Source organism: Scyliorhinus torazame, chromosome 1 (assembly GCF_047496885.1).
Source record: "Scyliorhinus torazame isolate Kashiwa2021f chromosome 1, sScyTor2.1, whole genome shotgun sequence".
NCBI lineage: Eukaryota > Metazoa > Chordata > Chondrichthyes > Carcharhiniformes > Scyliorhinidae > Scyliorhinus > Scyliorhinus torazame.
In genome coordinates this window covers 259119023-259133954 of record NC_092707.1, presented here as the reverse complement: position 1 = coordinate 259133954, position 14932 = coordinate 259119023, and the positions used below count along the sequence as shown (strand labels likewise).

General features: G+C 46.7%; 1 protein-coding gene across 13 annotated transcripts in view; it reads left to right on the top strand.

Annotated features, from left to right (window-relative positions):
* syne1b (spectrin repeat containing, nuclear envelope 1b) overlaps positions 1 to 14932 on the top strand; it is a 669902-nt gene that overhangs the window by 446580 nt on the left and 208390 nt on the right. For all 13 annotated transcript variants that reach the window (XM_072505314.1, XM_072505250.1, XM_072505295.1 and 10 more), the window contains 5 exons: positions 1012 to 1143; positions 3362 to 3558; positions 8604 to 8736; positions 10673 to 10855; positions 11750 to 11899. In XM_072505314.1, coding sequence (XP_072361415.1) covers positions 1012 to 1143; positions 3362 to 3558; positions 8604 to 8736; positions 10673 to 10855; positions 11750 to 11899 — 795 coding nt within the window. The remainder of the gene's footprint in view (positions 1 to 1011; positions 1144 to 3361; positions 3559 to 8603; positions 8737 to 10672; positions 10856 to 11749; positions 11900 to 14932) is intronic.

The following is a 14932-nucleotide window of genomic DNA, read 5'->3' as shown; positions in this document are numbered from 1 at the left end:
ATTGTGGATAGCACAATTGCTTCACAGCTCCAGGGTCCCAGGTTCGATTCCGGCTTGGGTCACTGTCTGTGCGGAGTCTGCACATACTCCCCGTGTATGCTTGGGTTTCCTCCGGGTGCTCCGGTTTCCTCCCACAGTCCAAAGATGTGCAGGTTAGGTGGATTGGCCATGATAAATTGCCCTTAGTGTCCAAAATTGCCCTTAATGTTGGGTGGAGGTGTTGACGTTGGGTAGGGTGCTCTTTCCAGACTCAATGGGCCGAATAGTCTCCTTCTGGGCAGCACGGTAGCCTTGTGGATAGCACAATTGCTTCACAGCTCCAGGGTCCCAGGTTCGATTCCGGCTTGGGTCACTGTCTGTGCGGAGTCTGCACGTCCTCCCCGTGTGTGCGTGGGTTTCCTCCGGGTGCTCCGGTTTCCTCCCACAGTCCAAAGATGTGCAGGTTAGGTGGATTGGCCATGATAAATTGCCCTTAGTGTCCAAAATTGCCCTTAGTGTTAGGTGGGGTTACTGGGTTATGGGGATAGGGTGGAGGTGTTGACTTTGCGTAGGGTGCTCTTTCCAAGAGCCGGTGCAGACTCGATGGGCGGAATGGCCTCCTTCTGCACTGTAAATTCTATGAAAATTCTATGATAATCTATGATTCTGCACTGTAAATTCTATGATAATCTATGATTAATCTAGGACAAAGGTTCGGCACAACATCGTGGCGCCGTGAGGCAGCAGGGCTAACCACTGCGCCACTGTGCTGCCCTTTTGGTTAAGGTTACCTGTTTTGATTCCTGCGTCCTGCAACAGCTTACCTGAATATTGGGCGAAAGAAAGGGCATGTTCTGGTTTACAAGGGGCTCAGGGTCTGTTTATAAGAATGACCAGCAGCACCGAATCTAACACAATATCTAGCCGGAGAAATAAAACTTGAAGTTGTGACACTTACTTTTAATAATTCTCAGTCTTTGCTAGCAGCTGGAGCAGTTGTCAGAGGTATTCTGCTGTCTCTCCCCTTTTTAGACCTGGACTAACCTGGCGAAGGACTATGAGGCTTTGTACAGGCAGCTGGAAGGGGTGGAGAGCAATATCCCCGGAGCTGGACTGGTGGAGGAATCTGAAGAGCGACTCACTGAACGGATCGCTCTGTATCAGGTTGGTTTGTGCTCCTTAGAAACATGGTTACAGGAGGAGACCATTCACCATCTGGGCCCTGCTACACCATTCAGTTAGATCGTGGCTAATCTACACTTCACACCATTTATTCACCTTGTCTCCATGTCCCTGATACCCTTGTGTAAGCACCCAGCCATCTCAATCCTGAAAACTCCCAACTGGCCTCCAACATTCAGTCTTCCTGGATCAGAACTACAGATTTGCACTAATCATTTCTAATTTCACTCCTGTCATTTTAAGATTACACCATCTTGTTCTGAATTCACGCATTAAGGGAAACAGGATTTAGAACATAAGGAATAGGAGCAGGACTAGGCCATTCAGCCCTTCCAGTCTACTCTGTCGGTTGACCTTCCAGATTTGGTGCCCTGGAGGGGGTCCATCTTCTAGCCACAGAACATCGTCATTCTCATGAGATCCGCCTTCTTTTCCCAACAGTGAGTCAGTGATGTTGGGTACCTTTTCAAAATGACGCCCAGATAGGACGACGGACTACCCTCCATCAGGCCCTCCCAGCCATGGAATATGGCGCAAAACACTCAGTTGCATAGTTAATGAGGTCAGACCCGGAAGATTTGGTGCGTTTTCCCAGCAGTCTCTGCAATGGGAAACGCTCCACAATCCCACCCTTATCAAGAGACAGTCAGATAGGAGAACTCCTCACTTTGTCCCTGCCATCTTCCACGTGAGTCAACACTGTAAACTCACAATGGCCGGAATTCCCTTTTCCTGCTGGCAGTGCATCCTGCCCACGGGTTTCCCGGAGGCATGGGGTGGATTCAATGGGAAATCCCATTGACAAGCGGCGGGAGTAGAAAATCCCACCGCCAGCCAATGGTGCGTTGAATGGAAACAAGCGGCTGGGGGACCATAGAATCCAGCCAATGGCTTTAGTGTCCTTTCTATACTGTAGAGCCAACGCTGCACACAGTTCTCCAACATAACCTATATTGTCTTACATTTGTATTTCCAGGGAATTATATATTTACATTCTTAGTAATCACTCTTCACCCACATCATACAGCATCATTCCCTTGAGTGCATCTTCCTACATTAAATTACACCTGCCAGCAACCTGAACAAACACTGTGTTTGTTTTTTCCCTGAAGTTCATTGTAATCCTCCTTGAAGAACGACCAATACCATTCACCCACATTGCTATGTAATGTCCGATGTGCATTATAACCTATTTGTGACAATTCCTGCCCTTTATAGATTCCAGTCTGAAGGTGCAAATCGGCATTTCTGGTTATTGCAGTTCAACATTCACATTTCTCATCACAATTTATAAGTCACGGCGCCATTTACAAACGCAAATGATCTGAGGTGTGCCACATATATCCAACACAAGACTTAATGGCGCAGTAGTTCATATTGAATCAGAGGACACTTAGAAATAAGCGTGGTGACAGCGAAAATAAGTTTTCACAGGCAGGCAGCTGGTCTCGATAGTAACTTTCTAAAGGGAATTTGATAAATTCTTGCAAAGGAAATATTTCCGGGTTGTGGGGAAAGAACGGGGAGTACTGGGAATAATTAGACAGCTCTTTCAAAGAGCTAGCATATACACACTGTGCTGAATGGCCTCCTGTCCTGCATAATACTCTGGGCAGAATTCTCCAGCTCTCCGTGCCCACCTCCGACTGATTTCTGAGTGGCGGAGGCAGCTTACCATTGGCTATCAGCAGGATGTTCCAGTCCTGTCAAAGCCTATGGTGGTTTGGGTCTGCCCGTCCCACCGCCAGGGAACTCATGGTAGGGGGGGCCAACTTCAGTGGGACCGGAAGATCCTGCCGGTGGCCAATGGTGAGCTATCTCCAGCATGGGGAAACCCGCCATGGTGGTAGTGGTTGGTGGGGGTTGGGTGCGGCGGTGGAGAGGGCCAGTCATTGGCTAGCAGCAGGATCTTCTGGTCCTGCCTATGTCTATGGGGTTTTGTGTGGTCCGCACCCTCCGCTGCCACGTCGCGGGTGTGGTCCCCATTGGCGGAACCGGATGATCCTGCCGGCAGGAAGGGCTGGAAAATCTGGGCCAATACTTGGAGCTTCTAGTTGTGGATAGAATGGGATGTTGTATAGAGGAACTCTTCACAGAACCTTCCCAGAATATTTTGTGCCTTGTGCCTAAAGGACGAGAATATTTCCTAGGTTGGATATAAGATTTAACGAACGTGCGTTCTGGCGTCTCTCCATTTCAGCGGCTGAAAGGCAGTTTGACCGAGCACCAGCCACAGTTATACCAAGTGCTGGAAGATGAGAAGAGGCTCTTGATGTCCATCAGCTGCTCAGATCTGGAGGTTCAGATAGCCCAGCTGGGTGAGCACTGGCTCTCTAGTACGACCAGAGTGAGCCGGGAGTTACATCGGCTCGAAACTGTCCTCAAACACTGGAACAGGTAAAAGAGGGAATTTTTCAGACAAACCAGAATGTTGCTCCCATGTAAAAAATTCAGCCTGTGATGTTTCCTGCAATAAAACATTTTCTAGCGTTGTTCACCTCGGAATCTGGGACTTCAGGGTCTCTGGGACTGCAGCCAGCAAAATACTTTTTGAAGTGGAGTCACTGTTGTAATGTAAGAAATGCGACAGCCATTTTGCGCATTGCAAACTCCCACAAACAGCAAGGTGATAATGACCAGACCATCTGTTTTAGTGATGCTAATTGAGGGATCATTATTGGCCAGGGCTCTGTGGATACAGCCCCATCCCACCAGCTCATCTTCGAAATATCACGTCACTGATATTAAGGGTCGCTATGACAGAATCTGTCCTTTCAATTACCACACCCTCCTCCAGGTACCATGGCCCTAAGGGGGCATTGGCAACCAGTCCAAAGATGGTCAGGTTACGTGGATTGGCCATGCTAAATTGCCCTTAGTGTCCCAAAAAGGTTAGGTGGGGTTAAAGGGATAGGGTGGAGGTATGGGCAAAGTAGGGTGCTCTTTCCAAGGGCCGGTGCAGACTCGATGTACCGAATGGCCTCCTTCTGCACTGGAAATTCTATGATTCTGTGGGCTTCCATTGAATTGGTCCATGATTAAACTTTGCAAAGTACTGGCAGTGGTTTGCCGTGGACCTCTGCAGAATAGCTGACCAGGAAACTCTCCTGCTCAGGCCTACCAGAGGGATATACGGGCTGATAATCAACCTTTCTGGCCTTGTTATCCTCCAGTGGACTTCAACCCAGAGCTTCCTTCCCAGAGGTAGGGACACTACCACAAATCCTTCTGTTCAGATACATAATTGCCTTTTTAACCAGCCAGTTGATAAGGGGCAGTGCATGATAAGTGTTTTTCCTGAAACATGAGTCACCCCATACAGAAAAACCAGGCCAGTTTACAGACTTTCATCATAGAGTTTGTTATGGAAAAATATGATAAGCGGCCACAGATAACGATTTCATCTGTGCTTTTGTAATAATCACTTTGCGCACTTCCTGCAGCTTAATTTGATTTATCTGGCCTTGAAAACTAAGGAGGGAGAAAGTAACTTTGTCTCATATCTATGAAAATGAGTTCTTATACAAGTGTTTAACCCCCAGAGACCCACGGGGCAACCCGATTAATATCCCCGTGAGCCTCGTGGAATTCAGTACCATGAAAGCTGGTACAGGCAGGAGCCGAGCCGCAGAGTAGTCCCGACTGGGACTGTTACTTGTAAATACTTTCCTTTCGGAAATAAACCATTTTTTTGACTCTCCTTTCTGGACTCTTCTGTGACTACTAGAACAAGTCAGCTGAGAACCACTTTGTTCTTACATTACTCATTTTGATGTAAATTGTGACTGGTTGCTTTTACATTATCTTAAATGTGACTTGTTAATTGCTGGATTCAAAAATATTTTAAACGGTGGAAATCCATGTTTTTCTGGACTATTTTACGTCTCTTTTTGCTCTGTTGATCTCCGTGTTGTCCTTAAGCTTTTACAATGTTCTCAGTTTCAGTCCCTTCCTGCTGGTTTGTCACATTACAATTGGAAAGTTTCCAAACGTGGGATGTTTTTTGTTTGAAATAAGATTTGATTTTGTTGGACATTAACTCCATTCCAATATGAAATATTAAAGATGGGGGCGAGATGGGATTCACACCATATCTTCTCTTGTTTTAGGGTGTAAATCTACTGTCCTTGGGGTCAATGAGGTGAGGAAGGGTAATGGGTGTGGGGTACTTTAATTAGGGATATTAATCATACAATCACAGCAACTTTACAGTGCAGAAGGAGGCCATTTGGCCCATTGAGTCTGCTCTGGCTCGCTGAAAGAGCATTATACCACATCCCACTCCCCTGCCTTATTCCCGTAACTTTGCACATTCGCTCTTTTCAGATAGCAATCCAATTCCCTCATGAGTACCTTGATCGAACCTGCCTCCACCACCCTCTCAGGAAGTTCATTCCAGACTCCAATCACCCCCTGGGTAAAAATTTATTCCTCACTTTTACCCCTTTTGTCCATTATTTTGAACCCGTGCCCTCGAGTTCTTGATGCTCTCTTTAGAAGGAACAGTTCTTCACTATTTACCCAGTCTGTACCCCTCAGGGTTATGAATACCTCTATCAAGTCTCCTCTCAAACTTCCATTCTCCAAGGGAAACAGTCCCAGTCTCTCCAATCTATCCTCATAGCTACAGTTCTTTATCCCTGGAATCATTCTTGTGAATCTTCTCTGTACTCTCTCCAATGCCTCCACATTCTTCCTATAGCATCTAGAACTGGACAGTCTCCAGATGAGGCCTAACTAGTGTCTTATATAAGTTCATCATGACCTCCTTACGTTTGTACCCAATGTCTCTATTAATAAAACCTGGTGTACTATATGCTCCATTGACTGCTCTTTCGACACGCCCTGCCACCTTCAATGACATATGTGTATATATATATACACTGAGGTCCTGCTGTTCCTGCACCTCCATTAGAATTTCTCTCTTTATTTTATACTCTCTCTCTCCATATTCTTCCTTCCAAAATGAATCACCTCACTCTTCTCTGCATTGAACTTCATCTGCCACTTGTCTGCCCACTCTACCTACACGTCCATGCCCTTTTAAAGTTCAGGACTATCCTCATCACAGTTCACAACACTTCCAACCTTTGGATCATCAGTAATTTTTGAAATCAGGGGCGTCATTCTCCGACCCCCCGCCGGGTCGGAGAATGGCCGTAGGCCGCCGTGAATCCCGCCCCCGGTACCGGAGATTGGGCGGGGGCGGGAATCGGGTCGCGCCGGTTGGCGGGACCCCCCGCTCAATTCTCCGGCCCGGATGGGCCGAAGTCCCGCTCAGAAATTGTCTGTCCCGCTGGTGTAAATCAAACCTGGTATTTACCGGCGGGACCAGGCGGCGTGGGCGGGCTCCGGGGTCCTGGGGGGGGGCTCGGGGCGATCTGACCCCGGGGGGTGCCCCCACGGTGGCCTGGCCCGCGATCGGGGCCCACCGATCCGCGGGCGGGCCTGTGCCGTGGGGGCACTCTTTCCCTTCCGCCTCCGCTACGGCCTCCACCATGGCGGAGGCGGAAGAGACTCTCCCCACTGCGCATGCGCGGGAAACTGACAGCGGCTGCTGACGCTCCCGCGCATGCGCCGGGAAACTGTCAGCGGCCGCTGACGCTCCCACGCATGCGCCGCATTTCCGCGCCAGCTGGCGGGGCAACAAACGCCATTTCCGCCAGCTGGCGGGGCGGAAATCCCTCCGGCGTCGGCCTAGCCCCTCAATGTTGGGGCTAGGCCGCCAAAGATGCGGAGCATTCCGCACCTTTGGGCCGGCGCAATGCCCGTCTGATTGGCGCCGTGTTTGGCGCCAGTCGGCGGACATCGCGCCGTTGGGGAAGAATTTCGCCCCATGCTCTGTACATCCTAATCCAGGTCATTCATATGTATCAGGAGGTGCAAGGGTCCCAAAACTCACCCCTGGGGAACTCCACTGCAAACTGTCCTCCAATCTGAAAAAAAGAACAACAGCCCAGAGTTTGGGAGTTCAAATTTCACCAGAGCTCATGACCAAATTGAATTCAGTAAATCTGGTGACTTATGATGGTTGCCAGAAAAATGACCACGAGGCTGCCCAATTTTTGTAAAATCTCAACTGCCTTCACTGATGCTCTTCAGGGAAGGGAATCAACTGCCACTTCCTGCTCTGAACAACAAGTGACTCCCAGTCCACATTATATGGTTGACTCAAGCCTCTGAGTTGTCAGGGCAACTGGGATGGGCACCAAATGCTGCCTTGCAAGCATCACCCACATCTTGAGAACGAATAACAACAAAGAGACCACGGCCTAAATTTCCTCAGAACAAGCCAGCTCTAAGGAGCTGTTAGAAAACTGTAGCTGTGAAGAAGTCTGTGACAGGGTGAAGGAAATCAAGGATGGGGAAAAAGGCAGAGATGGATGGAGCAGTGCAGAGATCCCGAAGGCTTGTGAGGCTGGAGGAGGTTGCAGAGATCATAAAAAATAGAAGCAGGAATATTTTGCACGGCCCCTCGAGCCTGTGCTGCCATTCTGTAGGATATGACTGGTCCCTTGCTTCAACTCCACTTTCCTTATTTATTCCCAACATCCCATGATTCCCCTAGTGACCAATAATTTATTGATCTCAGTCTTGAATATGCTTAACGATTGAGCGTCCACAACTTTCTGAGTAGAGAATTTCAAAGATTCACAACTCTCTGAGCAAAGAAATTTCTCCTCATCCCATTCCTAAAATGGCCAACATCCTATCCTGAGATTATGACCCCTGGATCTAGGTTTTTGAGGCGGGGAAATAGCTTCTACCTTCCAAGACCTCTAAGAATCGTGCAAGGAGAGGCCCCCGAACACACCCAAATTCCTGGGCACACCCAATGTGTTTTACTTCACCTTACATGACATAAACCAGCTGGATTTCCTGGACCAGAACCTCTCTGGAGCAACCACGCCTACGGGATGGTCTTGAGCCTGGAAATGGGCATTCTGGAAATCCAACCTTCGGGTCAGGCCCAAGTGGCTTGTGTTTTGCCTGGTGGTGGGTAAGCGTCAGTGGCCTGAAGGCATGCAGATGCCAAAGATGGCGTTTGGTTACCAGCAAAGGAAAGCCACTTACCTTTGATGAGCCTCCGTCGACCTGGTGTCTGTCCTCTCCTGTTGCCATGCTAGGAGAGAGCTAAAGTCCTCGCTGGAGGGGGGGGGGGTGAAGGAGCACAGGCTTTGGGCAATAAGCAAATAAGCAATGCAGCCTTAGCTTTTGCTCATATTTGCAGAGATGATACATAGTTTGTACAGGATGTGATAACAAATTGTGATTCCAATCAGAGCCGAGAGCTCCCTCAGGCCCCAGAGACAAAGAAATCCACCCTTTTGTTTCGCTAGGACATTGTTTTCAAAGTCCGTGTAGCTTTCTCAACCCGACCGGGCTGCGGATGCCTCATTTCACTTGGATTAACTCTTCTTCAATTCCTTGCTTCCTGCCAGGTACCAGGCAGAATATGCTGAGCTCAACCAATGGCTCCAGTCTGCAATTGAGCGCCTGGAGTTCTGGAAACTGCAGTCAGTGACGCTCCCACAAGAGCTAGACACTGTCAGGGATCATCTTAGCTCATTTTTGGTGAGTTAACACCCTGACATTTGCCATTTTTGGGTTTAATATCTCAATGTTATTTAGTTCAGACATGACATGCTTGTGTGCGATCCTCTTGTAAACTTCCCGAGGCTACTAAGGGTTACTATGAGGTAACTGGTGAACAGTTGTTGCTGCTGATCAGTGAGAGGGTTCATGTCCCTCCCCCAGGGGAATTAGGGATGAGCAATAGCCAACACCCACTTGCACGAATGAATAAAACTTTATAAAGGAAAAGGTAAGTAGAACTGAAGGACAGGAGAGAAAAGATGTCCTTACACAGCTGGAATGAGGGAGTCGCTGCAATAACCCAGCAGTGTGCAGAATTCAAAATTAGAGAGTCGCTTGAAAGATGTAGGGTTCGACCTGAGAAGCAAGTGGAGAAAAGCGCTAGGATAGACTTGATGTATCGAGTGGCCCCTTTCCTGAGCTGGAGACTCCCTCCGTGCTGTTAGCTCAGCGGTCTTGTCCAGAGTGAAAAGCAAATATCTCATCAACCAGGTAGACAGTGAGCTGCCCCTCTGAATGCAGCAGGATCCGCAACTGTTGTTGGTGTTTCCCAAGTTGATAAGAATATGGGCCAATTTAATGTGGTTGGTTTGATCATATGAACCTCCTCTATAGCATTGAACTGAAACTTTAGCAGAGCATTATTCTCCCTGAAAGCGATATGTTACCGTGTATTAAAGGCATCAAAAAGTTCCTAAATTCTCTCTTGGCCTCCCATCTCTGCATAAAAGGAATTTACTTTTTGCAGACACCCTTACCTCTTGGGTATTGTCAGATCTAGCCAGTAGCTCACCCACCATTACACAGGGCAATAAGAAAGACAGTGACGTAGTGGTATTGTCAATAGACTAGTAATCCAGAGAGACAGGCTAATTCTCGTGGAACCTGGGTTCGAATCCCACCATGGCAGATGGTGAAATTTGACTTCAATAAAAAAGATCTAATGATGACCACGCCGCAATTGTTGTAAAACCCCATCTGGTCCCTTTAGGGAAGGAAATCTGCAGTCCTTACCTGGATTGGATTACCAATGACTCCAAACCCATAGCAATGTGATTGACTTTTAAATACCCTCAGTTCTAGAGACATTCAGAGACGGGTAACAAATGCTAGCATCTCATGAAAGAATTTTTTAAAATAAGGAAAAAGAATTTCCACTGGCAGAAGGAGGGGTGATCACCAGAACACGCAGATTCAAGCTAAGTTTTTAAGAATTCATTCATGAGGTGTGGGCGTCTAGCTGGGCCAGCATTTAATGCTGTGGATCTGGATAGGTGAGGATAACAGATTTCCTTCCTTAGAGGACATTAGTGAACCAAAAGGCTTTTTACGCCAATGGCTTCATGGTCATCATTAGACTTTTAAAAAAATTACTGATTTTTATTGAATTCAAATTTCACCATTTACCATGTTGGAATTCGAACCCCAGAGTATTATCCTGGGTCTCTGGATTACTAGACCAGTTACAATAGCACTGCACCACCGCCTCCCCACAATTGGTAAAAGAACTAGAGGTGGGGGGGTGGGAGGAGATGAGCAGAGCTTATTTTACACAGAGAAGTTGCTATGATCTGGAATGCACTGTCTGAAAGAACGTCAGGCACAGATTCAGTGGTAGCTTCCAGAAGGAAATTGGAAAGATAGTTTAGAGAGCAAAGCTTGCAGGACTAAGGGGACAGAGTGGGCCAGTGAATGACTCTTTCAAAGAATTGTCACAAGCACAATGAGCCAAATGGCCCCCTCTTGTGCTGTATAACTCTAATAGCGCATGCATTTTGAATAGACCGATTTACATTTCCCCCCCCATTGAGCACTGCACATAACTGGTTCTTTTAATAACTGTCTGCTTTCAAAGTCATTAATGCTCGAGCATTTGTGCAAGCGTTCTCCTGACTCCTTCCTCTTCCTCTTCTAGGAATTTTCCAAGGAGGTCGACACCAAGTCCTCCCTCAAGTCCTCCGTGTTGAGCCGAGGAAACCAACTGCTGCGGCTGAAGAAGGTGGACACAGCAGCCTTGCGATCCGGGCTGGCCCAGACGGACAGCCAGTGGACGGAACTCCTTACTCAAATCCCATTGGTCCAAGAGAAGCTGCACCAGGTATTGGTGGGATTTGTGTTCCACCTGGTCGAAGGGGTCTGTTCTGAAGCTAGCGGTGCGTGAAGAGTTTGGATGACATTAGTTTCCAGGCAGGAAGCTCGGGGGGGGGGGGGGGGTGGATAGACCTGCTGATTCCTTTTCTCCTTCATTGTCTACAGCACCTTCTTCAGACAGATACAGGTCTGGAGGGAGAGAGTGAGGCATAGTGATTAATTTTGGGATTTAATTCAGGGCCTTTGGGGCGTTTGGATTAATTTTGGTTTGTCTTTGTTCCAGCAATGAGCTGGCACCTATTCAATGGGCTGAATGGCCTCATTCTGTGCTGGGAAGATCTGTGGTTTGTAAGCCACTGCTGTTCATGTGCGAATGTAGATGGAAGCGTCAGCAGGCATGTGACTACGAGGCACCTCAACAGAGCTGAATCTGGTCTTCAAATCCTCGTGTTTCCTGGCTGCTTTCTTTCTCCCCACCTCCCCAGTGACAGGGTATTGAGAATAATTGTAGCAGGATGACCCCTAATCTGCTTGTGATTGAGCATTGGGTATTGTAGCACGGATGAGGAATCAATCCTGGTACTTTCTGATCTATGGAGCTTCACTCACTAGACCATCAGAGGAGCTGTCTAAAGCTAACATCAAGCATTCACATAGGAAGGTATTGATTTGAGAGGTAGGACAGCTCAGCAATAAATATTAATCTTCTTCGCTATGCTTCAGCACCAATAATCTATCATGATTTACTCAAACCCATCTGCCAAAATCAGTGGGTTTATCATTATGTTGATTGCGGGCCCTATTTTAAATGAAAGTACGAAGCTCAGTTCTCCTGCTAGAGTGTCAAATGTGCAGGTCTGGTGTTGGCAGTGGAGGGGGCTGAAAGTCTTTCATTTCTCAGCTTCAGATGGAGAAATTGCCTTCACGCACAGCCATCAACGAGCTCATGAACTGGATCTCACTGATGGATCAAATAATTGAAGAGGATGACAAGAGGATCAAAAGTGCAGTGGGTTCACAGATGATACAACAATGTCTCAAAAAGTACAAGGTAAAGAAGAAAGTGTGTCAATAGGCTTGTATTCCCTTGAATGTAGAAAATTAAGGGGTAGAAAATTAAAATTAAGTGATCAATCTAAAATTTAATTCAAGATATGAAAAGATTTGATAGGGTTTATAGAGAGAAACAGAACAGTAAAGGGGAGAAGGAAATGGAGCTCCTACAATGTATAAAGGATTCCTTTCTAATCTTATATGTAAAGAAACCCACCCAGGGAAGATTTACTGTAGGCTCCAGTAATGGGGAATGATCCAGAACAGATAAGAGAAGTAAACAGGAGAGCATCTAGGCAATAGTGACCATAATATCACAATGCTTTAAGATTATGTTAGAGATAGAGAAGGACAAAAGTGCTATGAAAAGTTAATAGATTGGAGAATATCTGATTTGAGAGACTGAGGGTAGAACTAGGGAAAACATTATTGGTTAACAACGATGTGGAACAATAATGGGAAATATTTAAAACGGCGTTCAACAGAATGCAGGGAAAATATTTTTGCTAAAAGGAAAGAACAAACTAAACACTAGTGAGCCTCCATAGATGAATAAAGACACATGGGACCAATTGAGGGTTGAGAAAAGACATTTATTAAGTGCATAGACAGCAGAGGAATGAATGATCAGAGAGAATAGAAAGTGATCAAGAGAAAAATCAACAAAAAATTATGAAGGCAAAGAGAATTTTATAATTAAATGTTCAAGGAACATAAAACAAAATAGTAAATTGTTTTACAGGCACATCAATAAATAAAGGAAGGCTGTGATGATAATGGGACCTTTAAGGAATGTACAGGGTAATACCACCGGTAACAATAAAGAGTTGTTCAATAATTAATTCACTTTGGTATTTATTGAATGATGGGATGAGAAACAAAGTAAGCATTTAAAATAAAAAGGGAATTATTGAGTAACTCAAAGAGGATTAAGCATGGATGGATTGCATCAATGTACTTTAAAAGTATCTCGGGAAAAGATAGTAGCAGCATTACTACGCATAGTTAATGATTTGTTAGATAAATGTGTAGCGCCAGAGGACAGAAGATAGCTAATGGGCTGGATTCTCCGCACCCCGATGCCAAAGTCACGTTCGGCGATGGGGCGGAGAATCCAGTTTCCCACATGAAATCAGGCCTGGCGCTGGTTTTGCGATTCTCCGCCCCCTGAATAACGGCGTACTTGGGGAGTACGCCATGCCGATTATCCACCACCTGAGGCCATTGCCTGAGGCCCGCCCCGCTATTCTCCGTCCTCAACTGGCCGAATTCCAGACGGCGTGGACCACTCATGGTCCCACCGTCCGTGATACCCGCATGGTGGCTGCGGACTCAGTCCGGGGCCGCCACAGTCGGGGGAGTGCCGATCGGAGGGCGAGGGGGGGGGGGTCATTTGGGACTGTTTTTTTTTTTGTGCGGGTGATCCGGGTCGGGTGAGCTGCCGATCGGGGGCACTATTTCGGCACTGCAGGTCTGCGGTCTGAGTCCACCATGGAGCACGGCACGGCCGCATCTGGGGCCTCTGACCTGGAAGTGCTGGGGCGTATCGGCAGCTGGGGCTGCGAGCTCCACGACAGCTGCCTGCTAGCATGGGGACATAGTCCCAAAAACAGAGAATCCAGACCAATGTGATTCTTATATTGAAGATGGGGAGGGGGGGGGGGGCAGAATAGTCAATACTGAGGACGTCGGCAACAAATTGCAGGAGGACATTAATAAATGTGTAGAATGGGCAGATAACTGGCAAAGAAGTTCAATACCTATAGATGTGAGGTAGCACATTTTGTTAGAAAGAAGCGGAAGGTCAGTTATTATAAGGTGCAAATCTAGACGGGGTTGAAGAACAGAGCGATCTCAGAGTACAAATAGATCAATTGATAAAAGCTGCACCATAGGTTAGCAGAGGGGAAATGCAAATCAAGCACAAAGTCGCTGTCAATAGAAATGAAAAATAGTAAAGTCATGATAAACCTGAATGGAACCTTAGTTGGACCACACTTGAAGTGTTGCGTGCATTTCTGAGCCCCATATTATAGAAATGATATAGAGGCGCTAGAGAGGATGCAGAGGTTTACAAGAATGACACCAGAGCTATACAGGTATACATATCAGGAAAGGATTGACAGGCGAGGTCTCTTCTCTCTTGAAGAAAGGTCATAAAAATTATGAAAGGTTTTGATAGAGAGGATAACAGAGAAAATGTTTTTTCTTGTTGGGAAGAACCTAACTTGGGGCCGTTAATATAAGACAGTCAGCAAGAAATCCAATCGGGAATTTAGAAGAAATCGCTTCACTCAGAGAGTGTTGGGAACATAGAACTCACTACTACAGGGAGAGGTTGAAGTGAATGATATTGAATAGATGTGTTTAAGAGGAAGTTGAAAGGAACAAATGGGAAAAGGAGAGATTATTACGATAGTAGATTTAGATGATAAAAAGATGGAGAAGGCTTGCGTGAACATAATGTGAGGACTCGCGTACAAGAATCGCAACAATTTGCAATTTGTAAGATTTGTGAGTGAAGACTATTAAATCACAGGAGTGATAACACTGACCAATAGGTATACTTTAAAAAACAAACTTTGATTTAAACACGGAATCGATCACATTAGCAACACAGCAATAGCTTTCCAACTAACAGTTAAAATAGTTCTTAAATAAAAGGGGGGGGAAACTTTAACTCCCTACCCACAACTGCCACTATATATTCTAATTAAGCAGCCCAATACAGTTAAAATGACACTTATCAGGGTTACTTGCTTATCAGCATGGTAGCACAAGTGGATAGCACTGTGGCTTCACAGTGCCAGGGCCCCAGATTCGATTCTCCGCTGGGTCGCTGTCTGTGCGGAGTCGGCACGTTCTCCCCTTGTCTGCATGGGTTTCCTCCGGGTGCTCCGGTTTCCTCCCACAGTCCAAAGATGTGAAGGCTAGGTGGAATGGCCATGATAAATTGCCCTTGGTGACCAAAAAGGGTTAGGAGGGGTTATTGGGTTACGGGGATAGGGTGGAAGTGAGGGTTTAAGTGGGT